Raw genomic sequence first — 14,011 nt, 5'->3', positions numbered from 1 at the left:
ACAAAAAAGCAGTCCAGCAGCACTTAAAGACTAACAAAATACTTTATTAGGTGATGAACTTCCGTGGGACAGACCCACTTCTTCAGATCATAGCCATACCAGAACAGACTCAATATTTAAGGCACAGAGAACCAAAAATAGTAATCAAGGGTTGACAAATCAGTCTCAACCTTGATTACTATTTTTGGTTCTCTGTGCCTTAAATATTGAGTCTGTTCTGGTATGGCTATGATCTGAAGAAGTGGGTCTGTCCCACGAAAGTTCATCACCTAATACATTATTTTGTTAGTCTTTAAAATGCTGCTGGACTGCTTTTTTGTTTTGATAGTATATAGACTAGCATGGCTTTCTCTCTATTACATATCTGAACAGAGTCCGCACACAAGTAAAGGTAGATCATCCCCTTGCTGTCCTCTGACAGTTACAAAAAGAGTCCATATGAGAGAATTCTACTCTGTTGTGACCAGTCCGTCCATGCACTTTGCTGTCTTTTCCAGCTATGTTTAGCACTGCCAGAAAAGCACTGGTGGACAGGCTTGTAAGCAAACAAAGCTTCTCCTTCGGCTCAAATAGCAGGAAACACTCAGGCTGGGACCCAGGCTCTGGTCTCCCCTCACTTGAAAATCAGACTGATGATGGCTATGTAAATGTGCTTATTTACTCAGTTGTGGCATCGACTGGTACCCATATGCGTAAATTAGGGATGGCATTTATCACATCTTAGACATAGCCAGCCGCCAGGGGCCTGCCCAGCAGTCAACAGCGACCGAGCAGCCTCCCTAAAAGAGGAGGAGAGTAACTTGCCGAGACAGTCCATTTACCTCGCCTACTTCCCAAAGTTTCTTGTTTAACGTCCATCTTCGAATCTCCCCTTGACAAGTAACCTTGAAAACGCTACTCTCGCTGTGTCCCCCTTCTGCATGAAGTCCCTGGTGCACGTGATGGAGCCTTAGCAGGCGTGACAGGAGCTGTTTTATAAACATCAACTTACAGTACACTCAGCTCCGGTAGCTAACGCACACACGGAGCGCCAAGGAACATAACAACGGGGTCAGAGCAAAGGTCCGTCTCGCCCGGGATCCCGTCTCTTGACTGAGGCCAATGCCAGGTGATCTACAGCATTACCAAACTCACAGCATCAACTCGCTCCTCGTGGCCCGTCTGTGCACTTTACTGCACGCTCACTACTGGGGGGTTCCCGGACCAGGCTGAGCCACAGCTCGGGAACTGGGAAGTACAAGGTCTCATTGGGGGGAGAGGAGAACTTGGGGGAAAAAACAGACCGTACAACCCCCACGAGGAACAGGTAGGAGCAACCCCAAAGGCCGCGCGTATAGATTCAAACAGCAGCGTGACCCCTCCGGTTCTCTTACCTTGGACCTTTCCTTGACATAGTACTTGCCCAGTCTACTGCCACAACACATCACCAGCCTGTCTATCAAGGACAGGAGGAAGTTGATGGCCTCGCAGCCTTCCTCGGTGCCTCCAATCCACTTTATCTGGTCTCCTCTCAAATGTCTTTTGGAAATGCCGTTGCTCTGGCCAGCTAGTTGACCGTCCTGCAGCTCCCCGTTATAGTGCATCTGTTTCACTCGCTCCAACACGCAGTCCCCTACCACCTCGCCCAGGAAATGGTCCAAGTAGCAGAAGCCGATGTCATGCAGGCAGGGCACAATATAGTCGAGAGCTATTTTCTCTAGGTCTAATCTCATTATAGGTCCCAGAGGCATCTTGGTGGGGTCTTCTGATTTTTCAGAGTGAAGTCAACTGTGCCACCAACCGGTGCTGAACCCAGCTGGAGAGGAGCGTTCGCGCTAGTAACTTGAGTCAACCAGCGAGTACTTTTTTTAATTGACGAAGCAAAGGAGTACAAGGCTAGCAGCGTGGGAAAGTTTAGCTGCTGCAATGTCCCTCCTCGGTGCAGGCTTCCAGTTCCACCCAGCCTTTGGGTTACTAGACTCGCTAATTAAATGCACGGTAAGCGCATTTACTAGCCCGGACCCCCTCCCCCCCACTCCCCAGCCGCACCTTTACCGACAGATAAGTGCTTAACCAGGAGGTTGCTGATGCCGAAGCTCTTTTTTATCTGGCTGTATGTGACCACAGTGTGTGCACTCCCCCTTGGCGGCTGTAATCACTCCCCTTTTTTGGAGCGGCTGAGTCCTGCAACGTGCAACCCCCTGTCGATGTATTTACCAAGGCAGCAGATGGCCCCTTTCTGATTAATACGTCTGCTACGTGCAGAATGTGTTCTTACTCAACAGCGACCCGCACGTAGGCGGAGCCCAATCCCAGGGCGGGACACATTCTCCCCTACCCCACTCCCAGCCGGTGCGAGAGTTACCTAGCCAATCAGCGGTCGAGTGGGCGTGTCCTCCCTCAGAACGGCCCGCCCCCAGCGAGTTACCCCTGAGTTCAGCCTGTCACGGCGCCACAGTTGGCTCCGAAGGCGGGGGATTTCCACGAGACTAAACGAGGTGTGCCTTGTGGTTTGGCAAGCCCCGCCCACGCCGCTCCGGGGGCGTGGCCTCCGCCATTGAGGAATTCTCCCTCAACATGTACGCAGCTACTACAGTCACATACTACAAGGCAATGTAAACAAACGGTGCTTAAGGATTAAGTGCTAATCGAACTGGCCCTGGCAATTATCTCAGCTCAATAACACAGGCCAAGAGAAGAGTAATTTGTCGGGGGGGAGGGGAGAAAAGACCCCTCAACTCACATACGTTTACACACAAACTACCCGTAGGTGATTTAAGGTTATTTAAACACAAATCTGCCCCAAGTCTTAGTCATTTGATGACAGGCTCCTTAATTTCCTCGTCAGTTTTTAAAAGTACCTCCTTGCGATAAACGCTCCTCTATGTTCCATGCGACTTGTAAACTACACACCCATTCACTCCTTGCTTCAAAGTAACTGTCCATCATTTAAACTGGTCTCCTAAAATATTAGCAATGTCAATTGCAACATCAGAATAACCTGGTGCTGTTTTGGGGACAGAAAAAAAGTGATGGAATTTTTTTGAAAGAGTTTGTATAAGACCTATTATATTTTCCCCTATTATTACTGAAAAGTGTTCATGGATTGTGTAGTGTGGCATGAAGTGCACAGGATTCCGTCAGTATCTAGAAGTAACACTGCATGTGATCAATTCAGTGTGAAACACTGAGCTTAAATTTTCACTTTTAGAAACTACTGTAACCACTTGATAGTAATCACTTGATAGTAAGATTTTCATATCCCCCTCCAATTATCAAAGATGACACGAAATGTTACCAAGAAAGTATTTAATCCCTACTCGTTTACAACATGTATTCTAATGAAAAGTGGTTAGATTAGAAGGGGGAACAATGATCACCTCGTTGAACAAACTCCACTAACAACACGCCGCGTGCCTCGGAGTTGCTAAAAATTCATGTAGTTTGTGTGCATTTAGCCCAGACTAAAACCCTGGGTGGGGGAGAGGGGAAGAATTAGCACCTCAAAACAAGCCATTGCCACTACGGTTACTAACCTTATGTCTTCCTCTAATTTTGTAATTCCCAAGTTTCCCGTCCGCGTACATGATGAGTTTATCCATTCTGGACAGCAGATAGCCTATATTTTCGCATCCTTGTTCACTGCCCTCCACCCACATTATCTTGTCCCCGCGAATAGCCTGAGTGCTGCCTGATTTCTGACTGGCCAGCTCTCCATCCCGGAATTTATCGCTCAGGTGCAGAGCCTGGACTTCTTGCAAGACTTTGTCTCCAGTTTTGTGCCCCAGGAAATTGTCTACTATGCACAAGCCGTACGAGTTCATGCAAGGCACCAGATACTGGAGGACTAATCTCTGGGCATTCCTGTGTTCCTTAGGAGGCGCTCTTTTATAGGGGGGCAGGTTTAGAGGACGCGCTCTGCTGGCACTGGGCTCCCCTGCTTTCACTGGGCAAGTGCCTCCGTCCGTGCACCTCGACGCCTCGGCTTGCTGCGCCTCACTCCTGCCCTGGGCACTCTCGGGCTGATCTGCAATGAGCCAAGTCGTTTTCGTGCTGGCTACCGATTTACAAGCGCCGTTGCCTGTGGGCTGCTCGGCTCCCCGGCTCGTTGCCATTTGCGATGCGGTCCCCCTCGCCTCCCCCCAGTGCCCTGCTCACATGCTGCCGCCTGCCCCGGAGCCGCGCGAGGGAATGGGAAGTGCCATGCTCCCCCGACAGGATGCTACAGAGGACAAGCCGCCGGGCGGGAGCGTGCACACGTAGCGGCGGGAGCGCGCAGGCTCATCCGCCTCCCGCCTCCCCGTACTGTAGTGCCGCCGCCTCAGTCCCCGGGGGCCAGTGGCTGGGAACTTGCCAGTTCCAGCGAGGCGCACGAAGGCTGAACGTGCAGAACGCAGCGGCAGCCCCTGCCTGCGAGGTGTCCTCCCTGCTGAACAACTCCCGTGAGTCCCAAGGGAACGGGCCGGGGCGGTTCATGTTTGGCCGCATGCTCCTGAATCAACCCATCTAAAGCCCTGGGAGGCCGGGGGGAGAACAAGCCACAGGGCTCATTGCACCTTAAGTAGGAGGGCTGCACAAACCTGGATCCACTTACAGGGGCTTACTGTAGCCCAGGCAAAAACTGGCCACAGAGCACCAAAGTTCAACACCTTAAAGGTCCAGTCTGTCCTGCATCCAAAACTTTAGAGAGTCTGGCACAGAACTGCTGCAAAATCCACATCTGGCTCTGGAAGGATCCTGCCAATGTTTCCTACCAACTGCCCAAATTGTATTGCCTAGAGATAACTGTAGCTGCCTCTGACTCCACCAGGATTATCTTGCCTTGCTGCTGGAACATGACAGGTGCAGAAGATCTAGATCCAGTCAGAGCATGGTAATTTTTGCCTCCTAATCCCTGAATTCTACAAAGTATTGGTTTCTCTTTCACCGAAAAGAAATCTGATTCAGGCTGGTCCAACAGGACTGAAGGAACTTGGCCCATGCCAGTTTGTAACCTAGATGCAGTGGCGGGGGGGAAATGCAGCAGCTCCTGTACACCAAAAATTCTGGACCTCAGTGAAAAATGATGCAGTAGTACCACAAAAGTATGACTTCAACATCTGCATTCTACTAGATCTGGCTAATTTTATCAGCTATACAGAGAAGTGCACCTGCATTCCACTGCAAAATTCCACTGCAAAATTTTAGACCCCAAAGCTCACTGTATTCTATCTTATTTATTTTACAGGTAGCATTTGCATCACCAAACACCATAGCTTGGGTTTCAAACACATTTCCGTTACAGCTAAGCTATAGGATCAAATGCCTCCTGATACTAGCATGTTTGCAAAGAACATGTACATTTTCACCTACTGTTTTAGGCTCTGTGCGAGGAATAAGCTCAGCACCCCAACAGATGCAAATTGCTCTGAAGGAGAGTGGAGGGAAGCTGGGACCATGGCACCAACCCACCTTATCGAGGAACAAGTGGTTCCAAACATAGTAAAAATGCAGCATGTGTTTGTTTCCTTGCAGACTAGGGAGCAGCCAAAGAGATTTTGCTTCCTAAAGCATCTCACTTAACCAAACAACTTCTGGAGCTGCTTCACACAATCCCCTAGGATGGCAAAATCCCACAGTATAGCCCAGAACCATGTTACAAATATGAAAAAAATAAAGATGTGTGAAGCATGGCTTGTTTTATGAATGTCATCTCAACGTTTGGATGAACAAAAAGCCCTATTCATAATTATTTTGTTTCTTATATATAACATGCCACGTATTAAAAAAGAAAACTTGTCTTATATGAGCTACCCCTTTTCTATCATACATGCTTCATTCTTGAGAGATTCTATTTAATCCTCTGTTGGAAGCCCTGGGGATATTATAAGCTTTTTGGTTACATTTACCTTTTCCGTAGTTTATCTGTAATACATGAAGTGTGTGTTGATAGGATGGTATTAATGGCTTTTGTTTTGGGATGACTTGCATAACTCATTAGTACAAGCAATGTCTTCATACTACATTATACGTACCATTGAGTAGTTTTTAAATGTCACGTATTTTGTAGTTATACTGTCTTAAAAGAGCATTTTAAACATTTTGGTAGCTTATTTTCCATCTCCTCCTATAGAGCCAAGCTATTTCAATCCCATGAGCAGTGTTCTTGCTAATTTTTTTTCTATCCAAGTGTGTAATTAATTTTGTTGCATGTGCAGATGGGTACCACCTTATACAAATACATGCAGGTGGCTGTGGGTACTCTGTTAATCACCTGTGCAGCACCTGAATCTCTTCTGGGTGGCTGCCTGAGTGCTCATCTTACAGGGAGCACTGCCCATGGGTCCAACTGGCTTAGAAAGCATGCACTTTTTAATACATTATAATGTGAGTTTAAGGTTTGATACCTCTTGATCTGATTGTGCTAAAAAGAAAGCCACCTAAAATTTAAAGTCCTGACTGCACTAGGGGAAAGTTTCTAAAAATTTCCCTCCATTGTTAATACCTCTTCATCAAATACTAGCAACAATAGGATGCCTTGTAAAGGCAGTTTATTGGTTTCCATCACTGTGTTACTATGCAATTGAGCTGCTAAATTCGGATCTCATTGAGAAACAGCGGCCTTGTCCAAGCTCGATTTTGGAAAGCATTAGCTTTCATGTTAATAGCCTAGTATAGGCTGTGAGTCCACCAGTTAAACAGTTTTAAAGGAATTCTGCTGTGTCTACAGTAGGCAGTTAGTTAACCCATGTTAACACCTTCCAAATCCTACTCTGGACAAAGCCAGTGTTAAAGGATTTGTCAGGCCATCTGCTCTAGAGCCCCTAATACTGCTAATGGCAATGGAGCTAAACCAATGTCAGCACCAGTGGGAAATTTTCTAAAATTTAACACTGGTTCTCATGAAAACATGGTCATAGAGAAGGAAGATTCCGTGCTCTTTAATGGGATTAAGCAACCATATTCCAACAGTCCGTAAACTATTGAACCTTAAACTTGCTGCATATCCAGCACTGAATGTCACCTGTTATACACCTCATGAAGAGGAATGGATTTTTGTGGCATGTTGTTGACAGTTCAAAACCTCTCAGATATTTGGATTGTTAGCAGTCATGCTGAAAACAGATCAGTGAATGGAATGCAAGGACGGCAAAGACACCTGAGAAATGCAAATATTGTATGGTTTGACTGTGTATCATGGAGTTTTGCAGTTTATCTCATTAGATATCACCTGTCAAAGCTATTAGGAACAAGACAGTGAAAATGAAATAGACAATTGATCTTTATTGTCTAAGATGAAAGAAGGACAAACAAATAAATGTGTAGTATGTATAGTGAAAAACAAAGTGCATTTTAAAAATTCTTACATTTTAATACAAGGTGTTATTAGTAAAATATGTAAAGAAATCTAGTTGTTCAAATGTAATTTTTAAACCTGTAATGTCCATTAGGAATGTGGATAAACAGAGATTCCATGTATGTATTTCCTTGGTTTCAATTGATCTTTCTTGACTTATAGTGCCAACTTAAAGAAAAGCTTCCCCGTGCAAATACTTACTTTTGAAGAGCAATAAACAGAAATGTACAATAAATCACTTTTGATTGTGTGAAGAAAAGGGATTCTTTTTAACTAGACATCACCTCCTTTACCCTTTGTTCCCAAATAGTGTTCTAGTGTTTCCAGAAATAAATACTAAATCTCAGTGATATAAATTCAGATCTGCACAGAGCACTGCTCTGTTCTGAACTACAGATTAAGCCATTGTGATGCATAAGTCACAATGAAGAAACAGAAACTGTAGCTAGGTTATATGCAGCTATCAGGGTAGGAACAGAGAATAATGGAAGTGGTATTATATTATATCTTGTTTGCACTTCAACACAGAGTGCAGAGGATTTTTTAAATTGGATATGTGCCCCTTTTTAGAGAGATATAAAGAAATCCTAAAAGCTTCATGGTTATATTTGCTTGCCTTTTAACTTAGATATAGCAGCAGCATCACTTACCCTCTTTCTTTTCTATTCTGATGGACACTCATGGGGCCCACATAGTTGTGGATCAGCAAACTTTGAAAAGTTATAGAGTCAAACAGGTAATCCACATTTTACCTAACGGTGATTTTTATCGATAGGGTGAGGGAGTGGAGTCTCTACTAAAGACATAGCAACGAAGGGTCCTGTGGCACCTTATAGACTAACAGAAAAGTTTTGAGCATGAGCTTTCGTGAGCACAGACTCACGTCATCAGATGCTGGTCTTGGAAATCTGCAGGGCCAGGTATAAACAGGCCTTGGGAGGCAGACCAGTCCTTGCCCACAGACAACCCGCCAACCTGAAGCAAATCCTAACCAGCAACTATACACCGCACCACAGTCACTCTAACTCAGGGACCCATCCATGCAACAAACCTCGTTGCCAGCTCTGCCCACATATCTACACCAGCAACGCCATTACAGAACCTAACCAGATCAGCCACACCATTGTGGGTTCATTCAGCTGCACATCTACCAATATAATTTATGCCATCATGTGCCAGCAATGCCCCTCTGCTATGTACATCGGACAAACTGGACTGTCTCTACGTAAAAGAATAAACTCACACAAATCAGACATCAGAAATGGCAATATACAAAAACCCGTAGGAGAGCACTTCAATCTCCCAGGCCACACAGTAGCAGACTTAAAAGTAGCTATCCTATGGCAAAGAAATTTCAGGACCAGACTTCAAAGATAAATTTCTGAGCTACAATTCATCTGCAAATTCCATGCCCTCATCTCAGGTTTAAACAAAGACTGTGAATGGCTGGCTAAATACAACAGCAGCTTCCCCTCCCTTGGTGTTCACACCTCCAGATCAACTGCTGGTAGTAAGCCTCACCCTTGCTGACTGAGCTAACCTTGTTATCACCACCCTTGCTCTGGCTTATTTATACCTGGCCCTGCAGATTTCCAAGACCAGCATCTGATGAAGTGAGTCTGTGCTCACGAAAGCTCATGCTCAAAACTTTTCTGTTAGTCTATAAGGTACCATAGGACCCTTTGTTGCTGTTACAGATCCAGACTAACACGGCTACCCCTCCGATACTAAAGATGTGTCACAGTGTGCTCCACTCACCACTGTGTGGCACTTCCTCCTAGCAATTTTGAGGATTAGCTCCACATAGTTCAGCACTGCCTTTCTGGTCTTCCAACACACAGCTGTCCTACCACTCACAAAAATCACAGTGCAGATATGCTTCATGACTCAGGCCTCCAGCCAGATCACAAAGTAATTTCCCCCTGTCATGGAGGGGCAAGTCTTTCAAAGTCCTTCTGCATAAGTATCATTGGTACTCAAGCCTGATTATGTCCATGCTGATTCCTTCATTAGTTCTTCAGTCCTCACTACCATTCCAAGACAGATTAGACCTGAATTTCAAATGTAAAATAAACAAACATAAAATAATCAGGAAGATTTTAAGAGAACCTTTTAGGCCTTCTTTATGTACATGTACATACAAATCATAAAGAAGCAAAAGAAAAATAAAGCGTGCATAAGTCCAATAATTTCCCCCACTTTACAGAAAGCCTTTAAAGTTAGACAAGTGACTTACACTTTTCCAGTTTCAGGAGCTGGTCAAAGGAAGCAGCTTAACAGCTGTAATTTTATCATTCAAGCCTCAACTGTGATGTTCTTAATACATAAACTTTTAACTTGAAATCTTGGAGATCTGATGTCTACCAAAATCAAAATTCTATTTTACTCCCAAATATGATTTTCCAGCTGAAATTCCAACAAGCTGGACCTCTCTTGTCCAATAATATCTGTAATCAGGCATGATTTTCATTAGCTGGATGACTACTTATCATAGGTATGGGCAAGTTTCCCAGGGTCCCACAGTTTGTTTACAGTCACCTGTCCTGGCTCTCGGTGTTCTGTACTGTAATTTAGCAATAATTTACCCCTAAATGTCTTCCAAGAGCCCAGTAAGCAGTGGAAGTGTTGGTAATGTGCTAGAAAATTTTGATCTCACGTGGTCCAGAAAATCCTCTTGTTTGGCACCGATGAGGTCCCAAAGAGTTCTGGAGGAGAGAGGTTTAAACTGTAATTGTATTTTAATCTTAGACATGTCAGAAATATTAACTCTGTTATTATCTAGTTTTGCTGAAGAATTGCTTGACAGACTCAGAGCATACAAATTTAATTTTTAGGATATGTCTACACCAGTGTTTCCCAAATGGTCTTCTGTGGAATGCTGGGGTTCTGCAAAGAGAAAATAAGGGTTAGTGAGAAAGTCCATTACAATAGCTGACTACTCTGTGGCTCCCTGCCCTGCCACCACTGAAACAGTAGAACTCAATTTAATCGGTTTAATGGCCAGCAGAGAGGCAGGAGGGAGCTGGCCATTAAACCAACTGAATTCAGTCCCATTATTTCAGCGGCGGCAGGGCAGGGAGCCACAGAGAGCCCCTCATTCGCCCCACTACCTGAGCAGCCTCACCCCTCCAGTGGGCATGGCTCGGCTCACCCCCCACCAGTGGAACACCTGCACACCAGCCTTCCTTCCACTGGGTGCACATCCCCAGCCAGCGCCACAGATGGGTTAGTCCCAGGGGCCCGTTTGGAGCTGAGGCAGGTTAATCCTGGGGGTGTGGGGGCCAGGTTTGGGGCTGAGAGGAGTTAAGCCTGGGGATCTGGGGCATGTTTGAGACTGAAAGAAATTAAGCCTGGGATGGGGGTATAAAGCTGGAGGATAGCGGGGCGGATTTGGGGGCTGACAGCTGAGGTGGGTAAATCCTGGAGATGGAGGATGGGTTTGGGGGCCAAAGGGGGTAGAGTTTGGGAATGGGGGGTTCTGCAAAATTTTTTCAAGTATAAAAGGGTTCTGTGGCCAAATAAAGTTGGGAAACGCTGGCCTACACAATTCAGTGTAGACACTTTCAATACCAAAAGGAGGGGTTCTCCCATCTCTGGGTATGTCTACATTTAATGCGGATTTGACATGCCAAGATTGATCTGCCAGAGTTCGACTTTGCCGCATCAGTGAAGACATGGCAAAATCGATTTCTCTGGGCTCGGCTATCGACTCTAGTACTCCATACTGCCGTATGGAGTAAGAGACATCAGTGCAAGCCTGAAAAGCCCTGATCTACACCAGGGAACAAAGTCCATCCTGCTATGTTGAGTCTAACTGCGCTAATGGTTTGACTAGAATTGTGTGTCTGGGATCGACTTTGATCCTTAGTGTAGACCAGGCTTGTATAGGTAAGCCAGCTCCCTGAGAAGCATTAGCTGGGACAACAGAAGAATTCTTAGGCGGTAACTTTTTCACAGTCCAATGCTAGGGTGTTAAAGGATCACACCTCTGTCCAGTTTTGAATACAAGGCACCAGTGTACACATAGCATTAGTTTTCAGTCTCTTCCTTCATGTCATATTATTTTATAAGTTCTCACGTCACCATGGTCCTGTCTGCACAAGGTAGTTCTGGCTGGTTTTTTTGTTTGCTTGTTTGTTTTTGCCTAGAGTTAATTGATTGCTAATTATCCCAGCTGAGTCCCTTGGCTGTGTCTTCCCCAGGAAAAAAAGGTCTATTTTAACCAGTATTAAACAAACCCATGTTAATTAATCTTTGTTAAAAACCTAGTGAAGACAGGCAATTGTAGTTTTAATTTCTAATAGCTTGCTGAGCTTTGGGACAACAGGTATAGCAGACAATTGGTTTGAACCTGGAACAAAAGACTGGGAAGTGTGCTGGTTAGGATCTGCAGAAGTGTTAGCTATAAGTAGACACACATCTGGTCTCCATTTAAAATTAGTTTAACCCACTACATAGCTCAAAGCAGTGAAAAAATTCCTTTGATTTAGGTCCTGCTTCTCAGAGTGTTGGATTAACTACAGCTGATGAGAAAACCCCTTCTATGGATGAAGAAAGCATCTACAATACAGCACTGCAGTGGCACAGCTGAAGTCTCATAGCTCTGTTGCTGTAGTAAAGACCTACTCAAACCCTCACAGGATAGACAAAATCTGAATTTCTAATCTGAAAAAGCAATCAGAAAAAATTGTGATTAACAAAAATACCACACATCTTTCAGGCCAAAATTCTTTATACACGTATATCATAATGATGCACAAAGGTGAACAGGCCAACTCTTTTTTTTTTTCTTTTTAAGGCTGTGGGTTTATTTTTTGGCCATTGTAAAAATTAGACAACCATAGTTTTTGAAAAAAAATTATTAGAATATTTATAACTGTGGTGCCTTAGTTGTATATGTCAGTACTACAATTGCTTTCCTTTATCATAACAAACACAACTGATTAGTTCCCCTATCTAAGCAGTGCAGCTGCATAAGCAATTCAGGTTCACAGTTATGAAAAAGTCTGCTCCCCAGCATTCTCTTTTACAGTGTAAAAAACAGCTCCAGTCTGAAATGTGAAAATCGAGATGATAAATCAAAGACCAAATTTTGCTTTTATACTACAGGTTGCACTTCTCTGCCTTGGCATGGTTGGGACCAGACCAGTCCCAAATAAGAGGTTTCCTGCCATGGCCCCAACCACCTGCTTCAGCTTTCCCCTACACACACTTACTTGCACACCTGCTGTGGGGCTCTGGCCTCAGTGCTCGCACTGCTGTGTAGGGCTCTAGCCCTGGCCCCGGGCTCTGCAGGGCTGCAACAAGATTCCAGCCAGCCCTGCGAGTGGTGCTCCAGCCCTGTCCCAGAGCTCTTTGGACTACAGCAGGGTTCCTGCCTGCCCCACACATGGAGCTTCAGCCCCAGCCCCAGATGGAACTGTAGTTGGGCTCTGGTCAACTGTATGCATGGGGCTCCAGCCCCAGTCATGGGTTCCCTGGTGCTGCTAGAGGGCTCCGGCTGGCAGGTGCTGCCATGGGGCTCCACCTCTGGCCACCAGGGCCTCCAACTGTGACATCCTGGGGGACACTGAACCCTTGTTGCTGTGGGCTGCCAAAGAGCTCTGTCCCTGGGCTGCCCACCTACTTGCAGTTGGCGGCCAGCACTTCCCCTCTGGTCGCTCTCATCCAGGAGCACCCATGGTCCTGCCAGACAACAGATGTTGCTGGAGGAGAAAGAGACAGTTTTTGGAAGTAGAACCTGTAGTACATCTTAATTGGAGTTCTCTGAGCACAAATGGAAGCAAAATATGGTAGCTCTTATTGTGCACACAATGAGATTGTCTTACTTTTAGTTGCTTATAATTTAACTACATGTACATACAAAGCTATACAAATTGAACAATTTGGCTGGCATTCCACCCAGTGTTGCTGCTGGCGGAGCTATGCAAAATGAGCTTCTCGGAATTGCAAATGATGTGCTATTTGCATACTCCCGAAGCTCATTACCATAGCCCCACAAGAATTGAGCACCGGCAAAAGGGGTGCCTCTGCTGGCTAAAGCTCCCTTTGTTGCCAGTCCCTTATTCCAAACTCTCGCAGGACTATGTTGATGAGCTTTGGGAGTATGCAAATGGCACGTTATTTGCAATCCCAAGAAGTTCATTTTGCATAGCTCTTCCGGCAGCGGCGCTGGCTGGAGTGCTGTGTAGACATAGCCTTTATGTATCTGAATGACCACACGAGCCTTAATATTTAGCTGCAGCCATTTTGTTCAGTTCAGAGTTCTGAATACCAATACAGTAGTGAGAACTCTTTGCTAGGTTTAAAATCTAAATTGCCTTTTAGAAAATAAAAAAAACTTAATTAAGAGCATGGCACTTGGACGCTTCTGAGTATCCTGCAGGTGGCAGCCCCATTGCTCATAAATTTAATCTTCTCATAGGTAATTTTTTCTTCTTTTAATCTTTTCCTTTCTCAAGAGCTGTTCGGATGCCATCCAGCAATTTATTAGCAACAAAAATCTATGAATTAATAGATGATTATCATAAGTTAACAGTGACCTGTATGAATTCAGTAGCTGTCACTCTAACACAGCTTTGCACTCATGCTAGGCAAACATTACCTTCTTAAGTGTTCTTATTCTAGTGATTAAACAGGATGGAAACAGCTTTATGACAGCTGTGACACTGGGCTTCCACACTGTTTTCTTCCCAA

General features: G+C 45.1%; 2 protein-coding genes across 4 annotated transcripts in view; both read right to left on the bottom strand.

The window, feature by feature from the left end:
* Positions 1 to 2,003, bottom strand: part of LOC142014385 (prolyl hydroxylase EGLN3) — a 42,675-nt gene extending 40,672 nt beyond the window's left edge. Inside the window, exons 1-2 of one of the 3 annotated variants that reach the window (XM_074996862.1) lie at positions 1,374 to 2,003; positions 822 to 968 (exon numbers count right to left, since the gene is read on the bottom strand). In XM_074996862.1, coding sequence (XP_074852963.1) covers positions 822 to 968; positions 1,374 to 1,730 — 504 coding nt within the window. In that variant the 5' untranslated portion in view covers positions 1,731 to 2,003. The remainder of the gene's footprint in view (positions 1 to 821; positions 969 to 1,373) is intronic. The other 2 variants (XM_074996861.1, XM_074996863.1) reach the window with 2 other exon arrangements.
* A 164-nt stretch (positions 2,004 to 2,167) lies between these two features.
* Positions 2,168 to 4,960, bottom strand: LOC142014652 (uncharacterized). Its single transcript, XM_074997550.1, has 2 exons — positions 4,801 to 4,960; positions 2,168 to 4,129 (listed from the first exon to the last, which is right to left on the bottom strand). The coding sequence occupies exons 1-2, from the start codon at positions 4,958 to 4,960 to the stop codon at positions 3,483 to 3,485; spliced, it is 807 nt and encodes a 268-aa protein (XP_074853651.1). The 3' UTR covers positions 2,168 to 3,482.
* Positions 4,961 to 14,011: the final 9,051 nt, after the last annotated feature.

Source organism: Carettochelys insculpta, chromosome 6 (genome assembly GCF_033958435.1).
Source record: "Carettochelys insculpta isolate YL-2023 chromosome 6, ASM3395843v1, whole genome shotgun sequence".
NCBI lineage: Eukaryota > Metazoa > Chordata > Testudines > Carettochelyidae > Carettochelys > Carettochelys insculpta.
The sequence above is the reverse complement of the archived record's forward strand: the minus strand, read 5'-3'. Positions and strand labels throughout refer to the sequence as shown.